The following is a 23,403-nucleotide window of genomic DNA, read 5'->3' on the forward strand; positions in this document are numbered from 1 at the left end:
TCTAGTGGATGGGCAACCTCATGAGATTCCGCATGTTCTTTCTTGAGGGTCGTAGCCAGAAGTTTGGGTTTTCTTTGGCTTAGCAGCTGTTGTGCGGCATGTGCAGCTACAAAGGACAGTTTTGATAGAGCAGCAACTCATGACCGCCATGCTTACGGAGATTCGTGACCCTTGCGCTGGAATTTCAAGATACGAAGATTTCAAGACCAACGTGCACCGGACACTTCAACATGAGCGAGAGGGCGGTGTTCTGTCCGGACAAAAAAACCAACCTCAGCATCTAAGATCCAAATTTAGAACCCCTGACAGAACCGATCACCGTCACAAACAGAATCGATCTGTGTCATCGATGACCATGTCGATCGTTACTTGAACGACAACTAGTCAGGAGATCTTCCTGTGTCTTACGCGTCGGAGGCATGATCTGAGGCCGGGTCAGGGCAAAGCGAACCATCAGAGATGACGAGAGATTCCGCCGCGACAAGAAGAAGCCCAGACACCGGAGCAAACCGGCGAACGGAAAGATGGATTCCAGGAACCCAGGGGTGTGTACGTGGATCATCTGACCAATGCTGCCGCGTGTCAGGCGCGCAACTGCCGGACAGCGGTGAAACGACGAGATGCGATGAGAAGATCACATCGCAGGGAGACTTGAGTCGACGGGAGGCGGCAGCGTAGTGCGGGGGATGCCAAGTCCGCTCGCGTTCACAACGGGGGAGGTCTGTTCCACGGTAGGTGCCGTCTGGAGGAGGGGGAGGAGGACAAGGCGGAGCGGCACCTTGGTTGCGCGCTATGAAGCCGCTACGGGGCAACGGATTCTCTAGGGCGGTCAGTTGGGCACCCTGGAGCGTGTCAGGAATCGGCTCAGTTGTCTGCCTACCTCAGTCAGTCGTGGGTCTCGCCTTGCTAGAGCATATATCCTGTGTCCTGAGCCCTGGATGAATGCAACAGGGTGGACACTGGACGCTAGGCGCTAGGCTCTTGCATCATGAGTAGAGGCTTGCTGAGAGTGTGATGCATCTACGCATTAGTCTCAACGCATGTCGATCAGCGCGAGTGTCACGGACATCAGGCTTTGTGTGAGCATGCTGGAAGGGTGAGCATGATGTCGCAAACGAATTGCCAACTCGTAGCTGACAAGTGCACAAACGTCTGCCACGAGTGGATGGACGTTGCAATGGAGGCTGAAGTAGACGTCTAAAGCTGCATATAAGTGTGTTGACTCCAGGGGTTGGAGGTGCACAGGCGCCATGTGGGGATTATGTCATCCTGGCGGACATAGGGAGCAGACCTTTCCATTAGGGGAAGGTTCCCCTGAAGTCCCCTGGAGTCAGGCACCGGGCTGTAACGGCTCGCCGAAAGGGCCGAGAATAGCTAATGACAGCCTCGTTCGACAGCCTCAGGCTGTTTTTTTTCTTTCCCGCAAAGCTGCCTCACGACTCCAAGAGCTTCCCACCTTCGACGCTGGACTGGTGCAGGCCGTCCGTTGCATGACCATACCCAATTGACCTCTTAGATCCCGCAAGCACCCGAATTCCCCTCTCGAATGACCGACGGCGAGAATAGCGACGTCAGGACCGATACCAGTTCATGCACGCTCCAGGGCACTGCCACGACCGAACCGACGAACTTGCGCGGTGATCTGCATCGCGTTTCCTGCGCAACAACGACACGACTCGCCAAGCCGACACCATTCATCCCATCTATTCTTCGACTGCTGTGCCAACTATCCAACCATGATGCGGTCTTCGGTCCCTCGCACGGCTCGTCAGTCGGCTGACATTTGTCGATTGTGCGCCTTCGCGCCTACTCGACCTCTGCACACTGCGAAGGCTCAGCCTTCTCCCCTATGGATCGCCACTCCACAAAGCATGACCACTAGGTTCTACAGTGCTTCTCTGAGACATCAAGGCATCAACGGAGCCAGGAGATTCGCAAGTTCACAGGCTACGGAGTGGCCAGCGCGACAGCAGCAACAGGCCTCCGCCTTGAGCACAGCTCCGAAGGAACTTCCGGACCTGCGGAAGTTGCCCGCCCTCGTTTTGAAGAGCAAGGAACGGTTCTTGTCCACGGACGGCATCCCGACACCCCAGCTCGTGCTTGCGGCATTGAGGACCTGCCAGACGGCGGCGAATGCGATACACCCATACCTCTCACAGACTGCGCCAAGATCCAGTACAACGACTTCCACCGCGTCGAGCCTCTTGTCGCTCGACTCGGACGGTGGTGCCTCAAGCACTTTGTCTGGCGGCTCAAGCAGCCTGCAGCAGGGCTCAAACGCCCCAGCGCTCCTGAGGGAGGCTGTCAACAGCGTTTCCGAATCAGCCTACGCCATCGTCGCCCACCCCCCAGTTTTCATCACGCCTGAGATCCTTGACCTCTACGTGCACGTCCAGGCCAGGCTTGGCAGGCCCGAGACACTGCCCCACGTATTCGAGCTGTATGCGTCCAAGCCCAAACCTGAAGTTGTTGCTGGCGCCATCAAATACGTTGAGCAAAACCCCAAACGGGCAGACAAGGCGATCGAAGCGACTACGGCCGAAACCGGGTTGGGGGTTGCTATTGAGGCCAAGAACCTCGACGCCGCGCTAGGCGTGATTGAATGCTGCTACACCAGCCACGCTTTCAGACGACAGAAGCTCCTGAAGAAGGCGTTTCTCCCCGCGGCAGTCATGGGCGCGGCCCCATTTGCTGCCTACGCACTGGCTTCCGTCATGTCCAACTTCCAGAACACGGTCGAGGCGTCGACGGCCACGACGCTAGGATTTGCGGCCATCATGGCGTACCTCAGCTTCACATCCACGATCGGCGTGGTGGCCAAAATCACGTCCAACGACCACATGAAACGCGTCACCTGGGCGCCTGGTATCCCGCTGCATGAGCGGTGGATGCGAGAGGAGGAGAGGGCGGGCCTGGACGCCGTGGCTTGCGCGTGGGGTTTTAGGGAGAAGTGGCGGCATGGAGAAGAGGGTGGAGTAGAGTGGGAATCTATGCGCGAGTACCTGGGACTCAAGGGCATGATCCTCGACCGGGTCGAGTTCATGGAGGGCATGCAGTGAGGAAGAGAGCTGGCAGTGGAGGAGGAGGACGCACGATGACGGGGAGTGTCCGATAAAGGACAAGGTGGAACCCCCCCCCCCCCCCCCCCCCTCGGGAAGCCCGATCGGGGAGGCTGGCCATTACATGTCGGATTTCAAGCCAAGATAGGAGGCCAGGACGGAAAAAGGCTTGGATGACAACGCCGGTCGCTGTGCATGGACATGGTTTTGAGGGGCGGGGGTTGGACGCCGGTGGAAATAGGATCCGCCGCTATCCCAATCCCTCGTCCACGCAAGCTTTGAGTCGCCCGGAGGATAAGGCCTTTTCACGCACTACCAGCAGCTATCAAGCAGCCCAACTTAAGCATGTGTCGTGGCATTGACAAGGCGGCAGCCGTAACGCCGGCCGGCATTCGAACGCTTACCAGGATCACCCCCGTCCCTCCGTGTCGATCGCCAATCTATCTACATCTCCATCCCGCGCATCTTGCCAAGACCGCGCTAGTCTGACCTGCGCTTCGACTGCGGCATCCGACCCTCGACTTGCCATTGCAAACAGACTGGGCGCCAGGGCTTGGCAGCCTCGATTAGAACCCAACGCAGATTCAGAACTCGACCACCACTGTCGACTTGTTTCATGGGTTGTTCCTAGATCCGACTGGGGTCCCTCCGGCAGCGTAGCAGTCAAGGTGGGAGGGCGAAGGCACTTGTGGAGGCTCGATCTCCCGGGCTGGGAGAGCTATTGTGATTGCACACACACTATCTACAAGGCTTGCCGGGGTGACTGTGCGGCTAGCCTTGGCCTGCTTCGTCATGGGCATTGCGATGTTGCGATTGTGTCTGACGCCTGGGCCTGTGGAAGAGCCTTTCTGGTATGACACGGCCCCGACGATCCACCTGTGTAGCCTGAACTGCCGTCTTGGGTGTCCCAGGCCCAGAAGCTGCCAAGATCCCTTGAGGGTCGACGGGAGGCTGTACACGCTGGGCAGGGCAGGGACGTCTGTCCTGAAGCCTATCTACGACACGCCAAACATGCCTGACCCGCTTCGTCCGGGCGGAGAGAGAGACACATCTCGACAGCGTTTCTCTGCCACGCCTCTGTCGATCAAAACCTGACCAGCACTCTATAAAGATCTGTTCCCGTCTGGAACCTCCCTCTCTCAAGTCTGTGGTATTCCGTCTATATCATCGATATATACTCTTCCTCATCTTGGCTCAGAGTTCAGTCAAACAACAATCATACCTCTATCACTGGTGACACACTACCACCACGATGACTTTTACACCCATCGACCCGCCCCGGTGTGCTCATTATGCACGGTTTGCATCCCACCTTGAGAGGTGGCAGTTCGATCTGGTCTACTGGGCACTATTCATCTTCAATCTGTTCATTCTCTTTGGTGCGGCCTATGGGTATTCGAGGTAAGACGTTGATACCCATTTCTGTTCATGAGAAAGCATCACTGACGATAGTCCGCAGGACCTTGGAAAAAATCGAAGAACTCCCTGAAGGCAGCTCGAAAAGAAAGCCACTGGTCGTGCGATGCATTCTCATCACCTGCGGATGCATCTCTCTTTCCGTCGTCACGGTCGTCATGGAGGTCTTTGCTCTGCTCGCTCTCCAGTTCTGCGATGGCGAGGACCTCATGTCTCTTTACTGGTCGACCTGGACCATGATCCAGGTTGGCTCGTTGATCGCCGTGTGCGGCATCGTCCTCGCGTTGATGCACACCCTGCGAGAACGCAAGAACCCGTAAGTCACTGTCTCTCATCAGAGATTCCCTACGTAGTCTCATCTCGTTGACATGCTGTTAGTCCCTGGGCGCTCGCGCTCGGCACGCCCGTCCTCGTCGTGGCAGGCCTGTTCAATTTCATGCAGTCGTGCATCTCAAGGCGAATCAGCGAGGCCAAGGACAATTCCAAGGCCAAGAGCATCAGAAAGAGCAGCAGGAGCGGAGACGTCGAAGACGGTACTCTCCCGATGAGCCAGGTGTAAGTGAGACCCGGTCAATGCTACCATGCAATCTTGGAGCACAGACGCAGAGCAGCCCAACGGGTCAACTAACACGAACCCCAGCAACACGCTTCAGGTCGACTCAGATGAGGACTACAACTACGGTACTGAGGGAGCCGAGATTATCGGTCTCACCCTCGAGGGCGGACCCATCATCCACTTCAAGCAGGCCGTGCCCTACACGCTGCCCGACCATACCCAAATCCTCGGCCGCTGCCAAAACGACAAGCCCATCGTCATCTGCCGCAAGGACGGCTTCCAACTCATCTACAACGGAGAGCTGCAAAAGGGCCAGAAGCAGAACGAGTCGTCATCGCAGGGCACTGCCAGCAAGCACGGTTGATCAGGGATGATGGGTGATGACGCTGCGGCGGCTCTTCATCTATCGACGATGATCCTGCTAGCAAGACACACAAGAACATATCTGCCAAGGCGCTTGCCATGGGGACCGGTCCCCTTGAGGTCCGGAATGAGGACGACGATGCTTTCTCTCGGTCATGATGCGGGGGAGCATGCGTCAGTTCCTATCGCTGGGACTCGCACCCCATGGCTTGCAGCCTCCTCCCACTGCGCCGGATTGTCGCCGTCAACACCGCCACCGATAGTGCCGCAAACGGAGTTATGCAACATTGATGAATCAACGATGAGGAATACACACAGCACACAAACATACACCGGTCGGAAGGTTTCGAAAGCCACCCACCCAAACGAATGCAGCCTTGGCCGCTCAGGGTCCCTGCATTGACAAGGGGGGGGGGACATGGTTTCCCTCGACCAAGCCCCAACATGATCTGCGCTGCAGAAGCCTCTAAGCGCCGTCCCGATGCACGGGAGCCCAGCTTGGAGGGAAAACAGACAAGCCCTTGGCTCATTGCAACGCCTGTGATTGAGCACCAATCCAATCCGTTTTCGCTCTCGGACGGGTCCTCTGTCGCGCTCCGTCGAAGGCTTGGTTACACTTTATTCTTCGGCGGCTCGTCGGGCACTCCCTCAAGCCAAGGGGCACTAGTTCCGGCACTCGCAAGCTCACATCTGCGCGGGAGGCGCACGCCGGCGTATGCGGCTCTGGCCTTGCCTCCTTGGAGAGGGTGTGATGCCGAGTATGACGGTTGGTGGTCGACGTCAGATCAATCAACGACCTGCCGATAGGGCTGCTTCTGTTGCTTTTCCTGTTGGTCCGGCCCCCCCCCCCCTTTTCTCCCCGTTTCCCGACTCAGGCGGCCGGGGGCGCAGTGGCCTGTCTGACTGGGGATGTGTGTTCTCTTTTGGGGCATCTCTTTCATTTCCTTCATTTCCACTTTGAGATATCCAACCTTGAAAGGGGGTTATGCTAGGTGGCGTTTGACAGGGATTCCTTCCAGGGAGTCCTCTCCTGGGTATTCCTTTTCTTGTTTCGTTTCTTTCGCTTCCCCTGTTTTTACCTGGAGCGCCGATCGTGGACCATTCTATCTATCTGTCTATCTATCTCGCTACCACTGAGCGCGCCCCCATGCCAGGGCTGCCTTGTCGTTTTCACAGCACATTGGGCAGCAAGCATGTGGGCCCCCTTCATCCATATCTCGTGTTGTAGTAGTAACCCTTCTCAATTCAATTCACTTGTTCCAAAACTCTGCTATTGTTTTCTTGGCGAGCAGGCACGCACAAACATTGTTTGACAGCGAAGCAGTGTGTGCGCGCGCACGGCTGATCCACCCTACCGGATTGACGGTTTCAGCGTCGCAGTTGGACGGGGAGAGCTGTGGGTGTCCCTTTAGAGTTGCCTTTTCCCACATGCGGCACCTCCCCAGTTTTCGTTTCAACGTCGTGCATGGCGGGCTTGTACAGTCCTCTTGAGTTCAAATCAGATTCAGAAAGAAAAAAAAGTTATATCCCCACCATCAGATCCTCAGAGGTCCCAGCCTTCAATGTGCCAAGAGACTTAGAATTGTGTAAAGACCAGACGGAGCGTTCGTCACATCACCACTTTGATGATGTTACCCAGCACATCCTGCCTTCCAGTCACATCCGTGCCACTAGATTGATCGTCGTCGCCCTCATTCCGGCCTTGAGCCTGCGGTGAACCCGCCGCTCCCGTGGGTGGTGCACATCGTGCCAATCTCGCCTCGGCCGGGTTGCATGGCCCGCCCGCTCGTTGCCCCCCAGTCGTCCGTGTCAATGGTCCAGAATCAATGTCTCAGTGGACTAACGCTGCGCCTCGACATCCCAGACATGTCGACATGGCAAGGGAAAAACAAAAAGGTCACCCACAGACAGCAGGTGCATGCGTACGCGTGGACACATTGCTTGGGAGGGGGGGGGGGATGAAAGTGGAATGGGTAAGGGTAAAAGGGGGCGACAGACCCAAGCCTCCGGACACGGGAGAGTGCAGAGAAACATGTCCTTCCGGCGAGATGTCTCGTCGTCGTCTTGCGTGTCTCATCAGGGTCCACCCCCTCGTCGTCACCACCCGTGGGCGAAGACGACATGCTGATTCGATTGATAGGGGGTTTGTTGTGTGTACGTATGTGAGAATGTGTTACATGACGGCAGCGGGCCCATTGCGTGTGTCGATGGTAGATCCGTTCATTGATATCGATACTGCTTTGCCTGATAAATATGTCTCCTTTCTGGTTGGTTGGCTCTCCGTCTCTTACGGCGTCTGTCCGCCTTCGATACCACTGCGCCTCATCCCACCGACGCCCACCTCGCTCGTGAGACAGCCAAGAAATGGTCGGGGCCTACACTTATCGTCCGTCGTCTTACGGACTTTTTTGGGGGAGCTTTCGGCGCCCGATTGATGATGACCAAGAGATATTCGGTGTCCTTTGCTCGTCCCCCCTCTTCCCCTCCGGATCGTCGTGTTGCCGTGGACAGGAGGTGCACATCCCCCCGCTAGCTGCTCCGCCGATGTGCTTCTTCAAGCCCTCCAAAGTCTCCATGTCACCCGTCCATGTCCGATGCCGCTACTCTACACTTTGTTGTTCGGGCCGTCTTACTCTCTAGTTCCGTCCAATTGTCGCATGCCGTCCCTCCTCTTATGCTGTGCCTCCTTTTTTTTCTTGCCTGACGCCCACATGCCCCCGCGTACGCCCTACTTCATGTCATCGTCTTATCATCTCGCCACGTGCAGCACCCTTGCCACCCGCATGTCTCGCTGGTCCAGATCTTCTCCTCTCTCGCCGATGTCGCACTAAGCATCGATCGTGATGTGATGATGGAAGCACAAAACAGCATCACCGCTGCGCAACGCCCGCCTTGCCAATCTGCAAGATCTCGCCGGTCAAGCGGTCATCACTGCGCAGGACCGGCCAAGACGCGCCGTCGGCCTTGACAAAGGTGACCTCGAGCTTCGTGCCAAGGACCTTGAACGACGACTTCGCCGTGTCAATTGGGGCGAACAGCGGCACCTCGGCGCGGTAGCGCTTAGGCGTCGGCGCATCCGAGGTCGGCAGGTCAAGCGTCAGGGTCCTCTCGGCAAAGGAAATCTTGGCATCGTCCTTGCGAATCTTCTTGAGGAAAAAAGAGGCGATAACGGTCGAGGGCGTCTGGTAGAAATCGGTACGGACCGTCTTAAGAATCTCCTCGCCGCCGGTCTCGACGTTGCCGTCCTTGTTCTTGTTGCCGCTACCGACAAAGAGGTGGCGCTCCTTGGTCTTGCAGCCCTCAATTTTCATGAACTGGTCAAACTCGAGGACGCGGCGCTTGCAGCAGCTGTAGCCCTTGCTGCCCTCGTGGAAGATGGGCACGCCCGGGTGGTGGACGCACGACTCGCCGCCGTCGCGGGAGCCGGCGTATTTGGCGCCGCAGGCCTTGCGGCGGCAGACGGCATCGGCGGGGATGGCGAGCGCGGGGTTGTCGTCTTCAGACTCGGGGGCCGGTGGGGGCGGCGCCGGGGTCGCCTGGGCCGGGGCGATGGGCTTGCGGGTGGGCGTCGGGGCCACGGAGGCGGCGGCGAGCTTCTCAACGAGCGCGCTGTTGGCTTGGGGTTCTTTTTGTTCGACTTTGGGGGGCAGGTCGGTCGTCGAGTGTTTGCCCTCGGTGCAGGGTGGGATGGCGAGGAACTCTTCAAAAGTGAGGAACCGGGGCTTACAGCACTTCCAACCTGGGGTCCAAGACGGAGGTGTCAGTGAGCCGGGATGACGGCTCGACCAGTGGCCATAGAGGTTCCCGGATTATTGGCGGACTTACCCTTCTGGCCTTCGTGGAAGACAGGCGGGCCGGGGTGGTAGACGCAGACCTCCTCGGGATCGGTGTAGAGCTTCCCGCAGCCCTGGTGGACGCACTTCTCAGCCATGACTGGAGCTATTTCTCATGCAAGGAATTGACCCTGGTGATAGCGGTGTGGGCGTGTCGTTGATGGCGTATGCTGGCCGTGTTATGAGGGTTGCCAGTGTGTTAGATACAGAGTTGGTGATACACAATGACAGTAAGTAGGTGGGAAATGGCGGGGCAAATGGCTTGAATTGTTCTTCTCCGCGATTCCAGAATTTGGCGGGCAGTTGCACCGCACCTGGCAGCTTCCAGAAGGAAAAACACACGTCACTGGTGAAAGCTCTCTCACCGCCTTCCTGTTGTGGCACAACCACCCCTGGCCGCTCCAGTGCACTGCACGAGCTGCCTGCCTGTTGCCGCCGCACCCCGGACCGCCGCCAGGACCCGCCAGGGGCCGACAGTGGCAGGCTCTGTGATTCCAGGTCATCAGCCCATGTTGAGCTGCGACGTCGAGTCAATCTTTACCTTTCAACTTGGCTGCAACAGCACTCCATCATCCATCATCCAAGAGCAGGGACTTGCTGAAAATCAATGGTTGAGTTAGCCCGCTGATTTTCCTACCCAACCCCCACCTCAACATATCGATTCTCCCTCAGCCACTAGAATCAAGTGCGCCATGTTTCCGACAGTTCGCCTGCTCCATCCCTGCCGCATCACACTCTTCACCCGGGATGGCTGCGGTCTCTGCGTCAGAGCCAAGTCGGCCCTCTCAAACGTTTGGGACCGCCGGCCCTTTGACTTCCACGAGGTCAAGATTACGACCCCCGAGGCAAAACCTTGGAAAGACTTGTACGACTTTGACGTGCCCGTGGTAGGTTTCCTAGTCCTCCTGTGTATGTCTGAATGAGAGGCTGGATGATTTGTTTAGATTCACTTTGCGAAGTCGGGTGCCCCGGACGAGGACCCCAAATTGGTGACAAAGGCCCTCAAGCTCATGCACCGCTTCGATCCAGCCGATGTCGAGGCCAAGATGGACGAGATTGAGCAGACCAGGGCATAATGACAGCCCTGTTCACGTCGCTCATGTAACACTATGTAATACCAAAGTCTGAAGACTTGTGAGGGACACTTGCATGAAGAATTGGGTGGAGTCTCGCAACCAAGTTTATTCGGCCGTTACGTCCACTAGTACATATACCGCGCCTGCATATATGTAATCCCTGGCAGAAAATACACCTGGATAGACCATCAAGTGTTCTGCACCAATTGCTGCATTCTAGGAAGTTGGATTGCTCCCTGTTCGTCTGACGAAGCTCGATGTCGTGTCTTTCTGTCTTTCTCGCTTTCTCTCTCCCCCTCCGTCTTCGGCATCAATGCTCGTGTATGCCGCTGGCAGTCGTCTTTACTGCTGAAATAGCGATCAGTTACTCACAAGTAAAGCACAACACTTGTTGCTCAGCAGAGCCCGGATTGCCCAATCGGTGATTCTCGGTCGCTCCGCCTGGCTGCCGCAATCGAGTCCCTGGTCAGGGTGTTGAGAAGCGGCAGCCATTTTCGTCTGTATATCAACGTCCCTCACCACAGAGGACGACTGATTTTTGGGTTCACGCTCGCTTTTGCCCTTGAACTCGCTCTCCATCGAGGCCCCACCGCTCTCGCAGCAGTAGCCCCAGAAGGGGGGTATCACTTAATCCTGGAGGCAGCTTGAAGGGGGAGAAAAATACTGTAAGCCCAATCACACGGCAACGAAGGATAGGAGTACGGCATACCCAAGGTAATCCTCCTTGATGCTACCAATGGCCCACATCTCGCTGACCTCGGCACGAGTGCCGATAACCTTGACGCGCACATGCGTTCCGGGCTCGATGATGGTGTCATCGTTGTCCGTGAACTGTGGCGGCGTCGCGTTGGGATCCCACTTGATTTCCGAAGGAATCAACTAGCAACATGTCAGTTCTCGCCAGTCCATACGAGCAGTGTGCCGCTTCCCAATGACAACATACGTGAGCAGACACAAAGAGTCGCAGAGGACCAGCCTGGGCAAAGAAGCCCTGATGGTTGACGGAGTAGACGACAGCATCAACCTGAAGTCAAGTCAGAAGTCTTGTTCCCCCAGCACCAAGGCAGGAAACAGGGGAACGCTACCGTCTCGCCCTTGAAGGGCCTCCACACGACCGCACGGTACCCGACGTTGAACTCGGCGAGCCCACTACCAGGCAGAATCTTTCCCTCGGAGATATCAAACGTGTCCATGATAGAGATGACGTAGTAGCTTCCGGCGAAGGTGCCCTCGACATCCTTCAATAGCTTGCTCGTGACCAAGTCGTGCATGTTGCGCCCAAAGTACGAAGGGTGCAGGGTGACCCTGCGCTCCATATTCTTGAGGAAGAACATCTTCGCGATGTGTGTGTGTGTGATGGTGTCGCAGCAAAAGTTCAGCTCCGAGCCGCTCGCAATTGATCGCCTCGAAAAGTCGGTCCCTGTCACCTGCTTTATGCGTTGCGCACCTCTCGAAAAACTGGCCAAGTCGAGCAGTACCGTCGTCTTAAGCTTCGTCAGAGTAGTCGCTACGCGACCTCGTGTGGCTGGGGCGCTTCGCTTTCGCGGCCGAGTGTCAAAGACAGGGAAGAGCAAGCTCTAGCGATGGGATGTTGCTACGCGCCAGTGTCGTGATGGCACAGAGGATACAGTGAAAAGAAAGACGGAAGGAAATCAAAATGCACGAAGGCCTCCTGAGCTGGGGTCGGGGCTACTGAGACGCGCCACACTAACTCCTGGCGACGGGCGGTCAATTGATGGGATCGCGAGCCGTGGGATGGAGAAGTAGATGGAGGAGATAAATCCGACGAGGCTGAGGCCTCACTGGCGCAAGCCCAGGCATCTGGCTAAGGCACAAAGAGAATGCGAGAACAAGATGCAAAGCCACAGGTACCCACAAGCACGCGCCACAAGGGTGGAGGACAAGACGGTAGGCGGAAGGCGGAAGTGGGGGTGGAGTGTGGTGCTGCCGCAGAATACTGTGCAGCACCTGCCATCTGTCAACTGGAGCAGTGCAATACCTACCTCCCTAGGGTAGGCACTTCAGGTGCCACCTTCCCTCGACAGGACCTGGCCTAGGCTGGGCCTCGACAGGGGCGCGCCTGACTCTGTCTGGGGATGGGGAACATGTTGCAGCGAACCAACGGCAGCGCCAGCGCCAGCACCACGAAGCACGAGCACGAGCACGACCATTGTTCAAACTCTTTTCCCCCCTCTCAAAATCCCAATGTTCATCACCATGGTCTGACCTCGACATTATTACATTCTGCATCTACCAGAACTTCCATCTCACCAGACTTCGATTCCTCATCGTTCAGACAGCCGAGGCTCAACCCTCGGTCAAACCGCTGCCTCGAGTCAAACCCCTCGACATTTCAGCCCTCGTATCCCCTGGCCCTGGTCGCGCGCCTCCGAAGCTTCCAGCTAACGCGCATCTCCATCTCCAAAAAGGAGGACCCTGACTACCCCCCTTCCGCATCCTCAGCCGTCCTCATCACCAGCGCTCATCTGTCAATACGAACCCCAGATCACGCGATCACTTGCTCTTCTCAGGCCCCACGGCATCTCCCATCGCTCACTACCTTATCCCGACGACCTGAGACTGTCCACCGTCTCCTAGCCTGAGAGAGCCACCTGTCACTTCGACTGTCTGCGGATGCACTATTCAACATTTGTTGCTCTCGGGTCCAATCACCATCAACCACCATCATGTCCCTCGACTTGGAAAAGCATCTAACCTTTGTAAGTGAAAATCTGCGGGCCCTTTACCGACCAGTGATGGACGAGGCGTCTCATCCCATTCATTCTTGATATTTCAGTTGGGGCTAACTTGCGCAAAGTATGGTGCCTATCACCATAATTCGGTCAACATTGCCATTCACATGTGCTGTGTGCCTCTCATCCTCTACTCAGGTTTCTTGCTGGTGAGTGGCTGACCGACCTCGGTCTAGGTCTAGAGCCGGCCGTACACCGAACCACAAGCTCATCAATTGATCGCAGGCCACCAACACGGGGACTCTCATCCCGCTGCCATCTTGGTTGACCGCTCCGTACCTGGAACTCAACCTCGGCACCCTCGCCGCCATCACCTGGGGTGCGCTTTATGTGCTCCTTGAGCCTGTTGCCGGCACTTTGCTTGCCATCATCGGCCTCGCTGTGACCGCCTATGGCAACTCTCTGAGGATCGAAAACCCGACGACCACGAATCAGGCTGCGCTGATCACCCACGTTGTCTGCTGGATCTTCCAGTTCATCGGCCACGGTGCTTTCGAGAAGCGTGCTCCCGCGCTGCTCGATAATCTTATCCAGGCCATCTTCCTGGCGCCCCTTTTTGTCTGGCTCGAGTTTCTGTTCTTGTTGGGATACCGACAGGAGCTCAAGGCTCGCGTCGACAAGGCCGTCGAGAAGGAGATTGCCAAGTTCAAAGCCGCTCAGGCTGTTGATGCCAAGAGCGGCAAGGCCCAGTAAGCAAGTGTCGGTGACGATCTTGCCACAGCTAGCCAGCCAAGCGATGGGACTTGCCGACAATGCCAACCTCCATTCCATGTTCCATCTCTTCGGCTCCCCCAAATTATCGAGAGATCTACGTCATCTCACCAAACGCCCTGAGCGAGTCGAGTAATCAATCGCCCGTAATATACTCAGATCCTTGACATCGACTTGCTGGGTAAATCACGAAGGAGCGTTACATCCCCTGCTGCGAATTCTCCGTCAGCACCATCGCGGCATTGTGTTTTGTGGAGATTGTGAGCCTTTGCATTTTTGTATAGATTTGTGTATGATGGAGGTTGCCCCATGGTTTCCTGCCCTCACTAAAACAATCACCCATTGTCTGTTTTTGTTCCTGCACGCCTTCTCGCTGTCTGACATCCAAGGCACTTCAGTTGTATGGCCACACACCTGATAGTAAACAAAGAACGAAACGCGGGATTCAACACAAAGAAACCACAGTGACTCAAAGAGAAACCCGTATCGATTACCTGCGTTGATTCTTCTTCTTCAGCAGATGGTTTCTTGTACCTCTCCTGGGCGTTTCATTTGTCAGGTCCACGTCGTAAAGTCGTTGTTTCTGAGAATGTTGCTGCTCGATACATAGTGCATCGGCTGAGACGAACGACTCTGAGTCTGAATCCGGGTCTGACGCTTTCGAGGAACCGCCGCGCAACGTCTCGCCCAGCATACCGCTCTTCCATGACCTGTTGCGAGACGTGCCCTGAGCCTGCTTTTTGCGCGGTCGACGGGTATTTGGCGGCGGAGCTATGTTGAGCCACGGTCCTTGGGCCGTGGCCGGATTTGTACCGCGAGGATGTCCAATGCTCGACTGAGGGTCCGCTTTGGATGGTATCTGTAAGGTCTGCGGCATCTCCACATAGCATGAATCCTTTGCGGGTGTCTTGTGGGACATTCGAACCTGCTCCGCGCCTCTCTGCGAGGTTGCGACCCTCTGGCTCTGCGTACGAGTCTCGAAACCCTGCGACGACTCTGACTGCTCCAGCGAGCGAGAAGGCACCTGTAAAGGTCGGGGCGGCAGCGGCTTGTTGATGTCCATCGGATGACCGGGCTGTTCGGGCACTACCTCGAACCTCATTGCCCTTTGGTCCGAATGGATTCGTCGGATCCTCTCTTGTTCTGCTAGCGTGAAGCGGCTGCGCTTGTCTGTCGGGCGTGACGAGTACTGCGTCTCCATCGCTTCACCAGGATACCTCTGCTCAAGGACGCGCCTCTCGGCGTAGGTAAGGTGGGTGCCCTCGGGGATGTGCATGGGCTGCTGACGCTCGAAGGGACGACGATCGGGACAGTAGGGGCATGGATTGGTAGTGGACATGTAGAGACGTACAGCAGTGCAGGGCTTGCTAGGTCCGTCGCCGAAGAAACAGCTGACGAAAGGATAAAAACATTTGGTTTTCTGACGCCAGGTGGAGGTGCAGGACACGGGGTAGGATGAAGTGTGGCCACAAGGGCGATGGGTTGCAACATGGACACACATAGAATCAGGTTAGGATGTGAGACTTTCCTGTTGGTTTGGGGATGAGACTTCTTTGTGACCAGATAATTTCTTGGATGATGCTGGAATTCGGTGCCAGGTTGAGACAAATGATGGCGTTGGTAATGGCGTTTCTTTCTACTCAAGGTAACCTTCGTCTCGTGAAAGACAAGAGTCGATGTTGGGCAAGCGATATATACCATCGCGAGTTTCTCGCGTACATCTCCGAACAAACAGGCTGTTACTGGAAAGCCCTGATGTTCCAGAAGACGGCTTTTCTTGAAGCCGCACAGAAGATCTGTGGTTTGGAATACAACATTGCGCTATCATCCCGATGGACCGAGGACAGCACAATGAACGTGTCTTGTCTGCTGCTTTCAACGCTACGGCAGTGCTGAACAGCTCATCTGATAAGGCCATCCATCCATGACTGCGTCTGGCGGGTAGTTCAATCTCTCACGTGTGGCTCTGATAGCTGCCACGTCTGTGACTTCTTCACCTGACAGCGCTCGAGACAGGATTTCTTTACCCTGTCGACAAGATCTGACTGGCAACTAAAGATGGAAACTAACCGCTGATGCGCTGTTGCTGGTGATAACTGCGCCCCAGGTAAAAGTTCCACACCCCCTGAAACAGGATCATCATCGCACGTACGTTGCCGACAATCGCCCAGGACGTAGCCTTTTGTCGCCACCGTGACACCAGAGAACCAGTCTTCACAAGCCCAAGCATATTGTCAAGCCCGTATTCCGGTGCTCATCAAACCAAGTTCAAGTTTACATCTATACATACATCGAGCCAAAGCTCTACGTCTCAGCCAAGCATCGATTCAGATTGACGCCTCGCTAATATCCTGTCTGATGCCATGAGCACCTGCCAGCTGGGCCATTTCCGACCTGAGCAGTCTCATCATCGCCACGGATCCTCGAGCCCAGACCAACCGCTTTGTAATGTCATATCATGCAAAGAGAGAACCTATTCTTGGTATGGCAATCTTACCCAGGTCCCAGCCGTCAAAGACTCCCCGACCGGCCGCGGCGCCATTCTTTTCCAAGTTGCTTCTCAGGTTTCTAGCACCAGTGCGAGTAGTACCGCGAAGTTGAGTCGCCAACTGATAGGCTGGTCATATTCCAACCAGGTCGAAAAAGGCACATGGCTCGTTTGACGTGTTCGACGAGAATCTCGCTGGCGATGAGGATCTTAGCTTGCAGCCAAAGTGTACTAGACACTCCGTGGGCACCAACTCCTTTCTCGGTGGCGAGGCAAGGTCACTCCTCTCGCGAGGTACCGGAGGTCGACAGTTTTATCTATGTCCGATTAGCAAAAGAGGGTCGTTTCGTACTCATTGAATCCAGAGATCAGCGGGTTAATCAACGACCAGAGTGAGAGCAGCTACGTAGGAACATATCTCTAGCTACCGACCCGGGTCGACAGCTCCGTATAAGTCATCGCCGCTCCCTAGCTGAGCCAATTGGAGAGGGTCTAGAGTAGACCATCAGACTGAGATATGTTCATGGTATTTACACAGATGGCCTCGAAGTCGGCATGACAGGAGTACATCGGGGCCTGTGTATATCCCGAGCACATCCATATAATACTGAACGAGACTGGAAGAAGTAGAGGCCGCAGCCGAGAAAAGATACCTTCTCACACAAGTTGCTATGCACGCGCAAACCATCAGAAGCACTCCTCCCAAAACATCACATCTCAAGCCTGCCGCCGCCTGCATGATACCGAGTATAACCCATTTTTAAGGCCTGGTGATAACTCGAAAAGGGCAGACGAAATCAAAACAGAGAAAATGCGATGTCAAAAAGGATTTCTCCTTTGCCGTGTGCCGGCGTCGAACCCCCAAGTCCCTCCACGCGCTTTCGAACTTGCGCGCCCTCACATGTAGAGGCATGTGTTTACGGGTATTTATTAAGCACCTCTATAACCACCAGGCCATGCGTCACGGCCCGGTGGTTGTTGGTGAATGGCACTTCAGGGTTGCCTATGTAGCTTGTGACGCTGTAGCCTAGGCAGTATGGCAGGAAAGAGCGGTTGCCAGGCAGCCAGCCGACTTGGTGCTGGCTGAGGCTCCTCAGCAACCACCACATCATCTTGGCCTATGCATGGGCGCAATTCATGCGGATTGGGATATGAACACCCAACTTGCACGCTGCCAATGTCTCTGCTCTGCTTCAAAGACTGGCATGAGCTTGTGCCGAATTCCCTCCACTTGGGTCGCTCGAAATATGCACCAGACCCTGATCGTCCGCAACCCTGATGATCCGGAACAGAACAAGGTATTGTCATGTGGACCGTTAATCCCACGCACCAGGGCACGCTCATGATGCATCTGAAATCAAAAGCACCCGCTGCTGTGGAAGGTCGAAGTGGTATCCGCAAGCTGGCTGTCTCGGGACGACCCATCGATGTCTCACCCCGAGGCACGTATCGTGGACCAAAGGCTAGCAAATCTCACAGTGCCGCAAGGGAACTTCATGGGCACCCATCCAACGGCGGGGTTTTTTGTGTGACATTCCAAATATACTCCTCTAGTCGATCGGCGAGATGCAGGTGCTTCCACATTCCGGGAAGACACCGGAGACACCGGAGACACCGGAGGAAGCTCTGCAGTGATGTCCACAACTCGCGGGGCACGATGCCGGGGAGAAGCCGTGGCTTAAGGGAGATGAAGGACCCTTGGAAACCCGACCCCACGCTCGGATGCCCACAACGGTCAATAGTGCTGGGAAGATTCCTGAGCCTCATCTGGGACTGTGTCACAGGCAGCTGTACCGGTGCCGGTGCCTGATGCAGGGACAATCTTCCAGCGAGCCCCTACCCAGGAGGCCATCTGTGCGTGGCATCGGTCCGCAGCTGCCCAGGCTTCGCGATATGGCTGCTCCAGGGTCCTGCCGAGAGACAGGCCGACAATGTGGGAAACGTTCACCAACAATGAGGAGCCATTCAGAGTTCTAGGAGATTGTTTTGTGAAGCTCAAAGTCGATATCGTGAGGCAACCGTAGTATAAAGACGCAGGTTGTCAGTCCGTTGATGGAAGAAGTAGTCCTCAGCACTCAGCAACTCACACGATATCACACACACTCTCTCACCACACTCTCTAACAACCCGTCTCACTTCTACCGTTCACTCTTTTTTGGACATCTTCTACCCACTCACCTTCCACACTCACTTACAAAACCCGAAACCCACTGTCAAAATGAAGGCCTCTACTGCTACCCTCGCCCTTAGCGCCCTCGTTGGCAGCTCCTACGCCAAGCCCATGAACATGGACGCGGCCAACGGCATGGAGTCGACCAACAACATGATGAGCAAGGGCGTGAACATGGACAAGACGGTCATTGCCCGCGCCAACAGTGCCATCAACATGGGGCTCGAGCAGCAGATGGGCGCGATGCTGCCCACCGGCGAGGCCATCACGGTCAAGCCCACGCTCAGCCTCGCCCGCCGCCAGGCCGACGCGGTTCTCGGCGGCCTCGAGGGCATCCTCAACGACCTCCAGCTCTCGCAGCGCGAGATCGACGCCCTCATCGAGTCGGGCGGCGGCTCGGTCGACGTCCAGCGCCTCACGGGCCTCCTCAGCGGCGTCCAGGGCACCCTCGGGGGCCTCACCGGTGTTGTCAACCCCGGCACCCGCGGCTTTTCGCTCGAGCTCGCCGACGTCACAGGCTCGACCGACTTCATCGGCCAGATCATCTCGACTGTGTCGGGCATCCTGTCATCGATCTTTGGCCTTGCGTCTGGCGGTAAGGCCGGTGGCGCCCTCGGCAGCCTCGGCGGCGTACTTGGTGGCAAGGCCGGTGGTCCCCTCGACGGCATTCTGGGAACCGTCTTTAGTCTTCTCGGCGGTGGCGCCGGCGCCGGTGGGGCTAGTAATGTCGGCGGTAACCTCCTCACTGGCCTCCTCGGTGGTCTTCTTGGAGGTGGCTCTGACGGTGCCGATGGTGCCCTCAACGGCGTCACTGGCACCCTCGGTGGCGTCACTGGCGGGCTCACCGGAGCCGGTGGTGGTGCGGGTGCTGGCGGTGCTCTCAACGGTATCACTGGTACCCTCGGTGGCCTTACTGGCGGCCTCACTGGTGCAGCTGGTGCCGGTGCCAGCGGTGCTCTCGACGGCGTCACGAGCTCCCTCGATGGTGTGACTGGCACCCTCGGCGACTTGACCAACGGTGTTGCTGGTACTCTCGGCGGCATCACCAACGGTCTGACTGGTGCCCTGGGTGGCCTCACGGGCGGTCTCGGTGGCCTCACCAACGGCCTGACTAGCACCGTCGGCGGCGTTGCTGGCGGTGCTACCAAGGCCGCGACTGGCGCTGCCGGCTCCGTCATGGTGGGCGGCACCCGCATGTGCGCCTGCTAAGTGGTTTGCGAGCCTTGGGAGCAGGCATCGTTTCCGGAGGTCAGAATACAAAATTGGTGATTTGGCATGGACTGACGGATTATGAGGATACTGTCATCTAGACGATACCCGCGCATGTTGATTTCTTTTCCTCATTTTCCTTACTTTTCTTTTGTCACGAGTTTGCCGCATCTTGCATTGCGAGTAGAAGAGAAGAGAATGGAATGTTGACTGCTACAGAAGTGCCTGTACTGTCGTGAAGGTCGATTTGATGATGATCTGCTATACGTCGACATCTCAGCCAAGGAACCTGATGCGTCGTCGATGGCTGGAGATGAGGCTATTGATGGAGGTCGTCGATGGCCGGCGAGGTTGACAAGCCGAGCCGATCGTGATGCATCTGGCCAAGTGGGGCAGGACTCCCTTAGATGCAAGATCGTGCATTGCCGCGGGCCCCACAGATCGCTCAATGACGATTATGACTTAACAGGGCGCTCCTTCTGCTGAGGCAGCAGCTCCCCCCCCAGTTCTGAGGCAGCAGCGGCCGGGCTAGCAGCCGAGTGGGGCCACTAGACCACTGAGACCACTGAGACCATGGAGCCACTGGAGCCGCTGGAGCCACAGGGGGGTCCAAGGGTCCAGCGATGACAGCTTCAACTCGGCCCATGACCTCACCTTCCATTCGCAACCTCAGCACAGCACCTCGATACACGGCCGCAACCGCATCCATTCGCTTCGCCCGATGCCCAACAGCACTCCCGGCCCAGACAATCTCATACCATCGCGACCCTAGTGCATCTGCTCCCTCAAACCCACAGGGAACCCATTTGATAGACTTTGCCATGCCCACGACCGGCGATCAGGTCCACATCCAGCCTGTTGACCCCTTTTTGTACCGTCATTCAACGGGACGGCGATGGGCATGCCCCTATCAACATGACCACAATCGAACGCCCCGGCCGTCGAGGCTCGAGTGCCTCCCCCCATTGACCCCTTTCCGCCCCGTGACCTGGGTTTGTCTCGATGCGTGCTAAGGTGGGAGAAGGCCAGAGACGAGCCCCCCCCCCCCCCCCCTCGCCCATGTCCGTCTTCCCCGACTCGCGCGCGGGGTACGCATCATCGACGACACTCAAGCTTTTCCCCATCCGCTCCCCGGGCGCCATCCGGCGGATCACCCCATTGGTGAAGTCATCGACTTGGACATGATATGTGTGTGTGTCGCCTGGTGTCAAGCCAGCTCTTCTCAGCTTAGTGGTCGCGTGTAAATTCCCAACCCGTGCTTGTTCATTGGGTCGCTGCGCATCACTCGCTGCCCCCGCTCCCTTAGGTCGTTCGTCAGTGATGTGCCATTGACCGAGTTCGTCTGGGTCTCTTTGACCCCTCATGAGCTGCCATTGTGCCTATATATCCAGTGCTCCCTTGGCTTTCTTCTCACAGTCTATTCATCACATCCTGACACACCACATCATAATAACACGTCGAACCCTCAGCAATCATCCACCCCTTGAAGTTACAACGCCCAAAAACATCACCATGGACTCCTCCAAGCCCGCCGACCAGCTCAGCAGCTCCCCCACCGGCCGCAGACGCAGCTCCAACACCCTCTTCGCCGGCCTCGTCGACCAGAAGCGCGGCACCCAAGGCCAGGCTCGTCGTCAGAGCCTCCACGACCAGCAGGTCGCACCCGGCATGTTTGGCAAGATGTGGCGCAAGTATGACACTACCCAGGCACACCCAATTTGATACCTCGACACGTGTTGACTAACACGCCCTTCCAGTTTCACCGCTGGCCCTGCGTCGCCCCCCAAATAAAGCACCAGCATGCACAGAAATATTCAAACCACGACATCATCAATGACTTATGAGAGTTGGAGCGTTTGTGGAAAAGCGCGACCAGATTGTACATCACAGGCTTCCGAGCGGAGCATCCGTGTATGATAGACGTTGAGCGGCCGTTTAATCGGTTGAAACCTAATGATACCTGTTGTGAACTATCAACATAAACACATGGCAATACACGCCTTACGTCAACGCATGTGCAGTCGACGGGATGTCGTCTCAATGGTGAATCACTGTGGTCGACAGAGAATTGGACACGTGGTGATCGTACTTTCAAAATCGATTTCTATCGACTCGCAGAGTCAGACATTACAACCACACACAATTCAGACTAGTATGGGGCAAAGTCAGGCTTGAATTTCGCTGTCCAGCTAGTTCGGCAAGAGAATCATCGTCGGCATCTCACTTGAACGGAATCCCCCACCTGTGTACCCCCCTTGACAAGTAGTCGGGAGACGCCCCGAAACCTGATGGTCGAGCGCAAGAGCTTAGGTCCGGACGATGCAATCCCACCGACCGTCCCAGGAGACGTGACCAGCCCATCGCTCTTAGAAGCACACGCTTCCACCGTCCAAACGTTTGGTCCACCCATTTTGGCGCCCTTAGGGCGGTGATGTCCGCAGGTGGCCCAGGTCCTCCTCGGCCTAGTCCGAGATGCTGGCTCCGGAGCAAAGTAGCCTCTGCCGCGGCTGGCAAGTGGTCCGCTGGTCGTGGACTTGCCCACGGGACGGCCAGCTGACGACACGCCTCCGGCATACTGCTCTTACTATCACGCTTGTCTCCTTCAGAAAGAACCCCGCCTGGCGGCACTGACGAGGATTTACGCCTCTACCGCAGAGTGACCTCGCCGCCGCCGCAACAGATCCGCTGCTGCGCCGGTTGTTATTCTCGACCAGTTTCGACAGTCATCACTGCGCACCACGACTTTTTCTCACCAGCTGCTCGTAATACGAACAGGAGGCATTCGACCGTAAGGGCTTTTAGCTCTAACGTCATCATATCGTGAATCGTCTCGTCGTACTGAGTCGTGTCCACTGGGCAGTTTCCCCGTCATGCCCAGGACTAGCGCGCGAAGGTATGTACTGATCGTTCACTCGTGATGGTCCATCCTGTAGAGACAAGTCAGCAAAGTGTGTAACAGATATGGAGCCCCACGGCGGAAGCATCTTACTCTCTGTATGATCGTCATCATGGCGGATCCGATAGAACCGAAAAGCATGGCAACGCTTCGTTACACAGCTGGCATCTGTCGCCATACTGCTCATTGTTGCTTCGATCGAACATGAAGACAACATGCCGGGCCTTTTAACGTCCTGCCCAGGACAACACCAAGCGGGCTCTCATTGCCGTGCTGGTCATCGTTGCTACACTTGCGCATGTAAGCAACGGCGTGGGCCTTTTAATGTCATACCCAGGACAATTGGGTGGTTCCCACTGCCAGCCTGCTCATGCCTGCTTACTCTGGCAACACAATAATGCTTAAGCAAAGTCCCGTTTCAGGTCCTGCCTAGGCATACAGCTAATTTGCCGTGTATGTGTTGAGGTTAGCGTTCCTGATCGTTGTTCGGACGGCCTAGTTCTACCAGTGCACGCTCTGAGCCGATTGTCGACATCATGATTTGGATACGAATCGAGAACCACGCATTGCCTCGACGTCGTTGGTTAGCGCGAATATGTGACGCACCAGCTGTCGATGGGGGAAACGCATCATTGGATGACGGTCAAATGCGTATTGTTGACCAGACAGACGGATGGCGAAGCAAAGCTGAGCTCGAGGTGGAGAGCTTCAGACTGGAGTAAGCTTCGCGCACGGATGTCCCCGTTTCACCTGACACATACTGTATCGGAAAAGACAAGGGCACTGTACGTGTTGAGAGATGCTCGTAAGGTCGTCGGCCATCTCTTGGCAAAATCCAAGGCTGGTGGCTCAAGTGCTGTCATCCGTTTGTTC

General features: G+C 56.3%; 9 protein-coding genes across 9 annotated transcripts; 6 read left to right on the plus strand and 3 right to left on the minus strand.

Annotated features, from left to right (window-relative positions):
• Window positions 1–1,871: 1,871 nt before the first annotated feature.
• On the plus strand, window positions 1,872–3,059 carry D7B24_002704 (uncharacterized protein; the record flags this gene model as incomplete). Its single annotated transcript, XM_028636905.1, has 1 exon — window positions 1,872–3,059. One exon carries the CDS (start codon window positions 1,872–1,874, stop codon window positions 3,057–3,059), a length of 1,188 nt encoding a protein of 395 aa, XP_028497484.1.
• Window positions 3,060–4,311: 1,252 nt separating this feature from the next.
• Window positions 4,312–5,395, plus strand: D7B24_002705 (uncharacterized protein; the record flags this gene model as incomplete). The annotated part of the gene is made up of 4 exons (XM_028636906.1): window positions 4,312–4,460; window positions 4,519–4,791; window positions 4,854–5,030; window positions 5,116–5,395. The coding sequence occupies 4 exons, from the start codon at window positions 4,312–4,314 to the stop codon at window positions 5,393–5,395; spliced, it is 879 nt and encodes a 292-aa protein (XP_028497485.1).
• Window positions 5,396–8,264: 2,869 nt separating this feature from the next.
• D7B24_002706 (uncharacterized protein) lies at window positions 8,265–9,325 on the minus strand (the record flags this gene model as incomplete). Its single annotated transcript, XM_028636907.1, has 2 exons — window positions 8,265–9,133; window positions 9,220–9,325. 2 exons carry the CDS (start codon window positions 9,323–9,325, stop codon window positions 8,265–8,267), a joined length of 975 nt encoding a protein of 324 aa, XP_028497486.1.
• Window positions 9,326–9,919: 594 nt separating this feature from the next.
• On the plus strand, window positions 9,920–10,303 carry D7B24_002707 (uncharacterized protein; the record flags this gene model as incomplete). The annotated part of the gene is made up of 2 exons (XM_028636908.1): window positions 9,920–10,114; window positions 10,172–10,303. The coding sequence occupies 2 exons, from the start codon at window positions 9,920–9,922 to the stop codon at window positions 10,301–10,303; spliced, it is 327 nt and encodes a 108-aa protein (XP_028497487.1).
• A 675-nt stretch (window positions 10,304–10,978) lies between these two features.
• Window positions 10,979–11,637, minus strand: RPB7 (DNA-directed RNA polymerase II subunit; the record flags this gene model as incomplete). The annotated part of the gene is made up of 3 exons (XM_028636909.1): window positions 10,979–11,182; window positions 11,247–11,327; window positions 11,389–11,637. 3 exons carry the CDS (start codon window positions 11,635–11,637, stop codon window positions 10,979–10,981), a joined length of 534 nt encoding a protein of 177 aa, XP_028497488.1.
• A 1,353-nt stretch (window positions 11,638–12,990) lies between these two features.
• Window positions 12,991–13,749, plus strand: D7B24_002709 (uncharacterized protein; the record flags this gene model as incomplete). Its single annotated transcript, XM_028636910.1, has 3 exons — window positions 12,991–13,023; window positions 13,122–13,205; window positions 13,282–13,749. 3 exons carry the CDS (start codon window positions 12,991–12,993, stop codon window positions 13,747–13,749), a joined length of 585 nt encoding a protein of 194 aa, XP_028497489.1.
• A 508-nt stretch (window positions 13,750–14,257) lies between these two features.
• On the minus strand, window positions 14,258–15,106 carry D7B24_002710 (uncharacterized protein; the record flags this gene model as incomplete). The annotated part of the gene is made up of 1 exon (XM_028636911.1): window positions 14,258–15,106. The coding sequence occupies one exon, from the start codon at window positions 15,104–15,106 to the stop codon at window positions 14,258–14,260; it is 849 nt and encodes a 282-aa protein (XP_028497490.1).
• A 3,367-nt stretch (window positions 15,107–18,473) lies between these two features.
• D7B24_002711 (uncharacterized protein) lies at window positions 18,474–19,634 on the plus strand (the record flags this gene model as incomplete). The annotated part of the gene is made up of 1 exon (XM_028636912.1): window positions 18,474–19,634. One exon carries the CDS (start codon window positions 18,474–18,476, stop codon window positions 19,632–19,634), a length of 1,161 nt encoding a protein of 386 aa, XP_028497491.1.
• A 1,512-nt stretch (window positions 19,635–21,146) lies between these two features.
• On the plus strand, window positions 21,147–21,425 carry D7B24_002712 (uncharacterized protein; the record flags this gene model as incomplete). The annotated part of the gene is made up of 2 exons (XM_028636913.1): window positions 21,147–21,325; window positions 21,392–21,425. The coding sequence occupies 2 exons, from the start codon at window positions 21,147–21,149 to the stop codon at window positions 21,423–21,425; spliced, it is 213 nt and encodes a 70-aa protein (XP_028497492.1).
• Between the last annotated feature and the right edge of the window lie 1,978 nt (window positions 21,426–23,403).

Source organism: Verticillium nonalfalfae (assembly GCF_003724135.2).
Source record: "Verticillium nonalfalfae strain VnAa140/NRRL 66861 chromosome Unknown scaffold_17, whole genome shotgun sequence".
Taxonomy (NCBI): domain Eukaryota; kingdom Fungi; phylum Ascomycota; class Sordariomycetes; order Glomerellales; family Plectosphaerellaceae; genus Verticillium; species Verticillium nonalfalfae.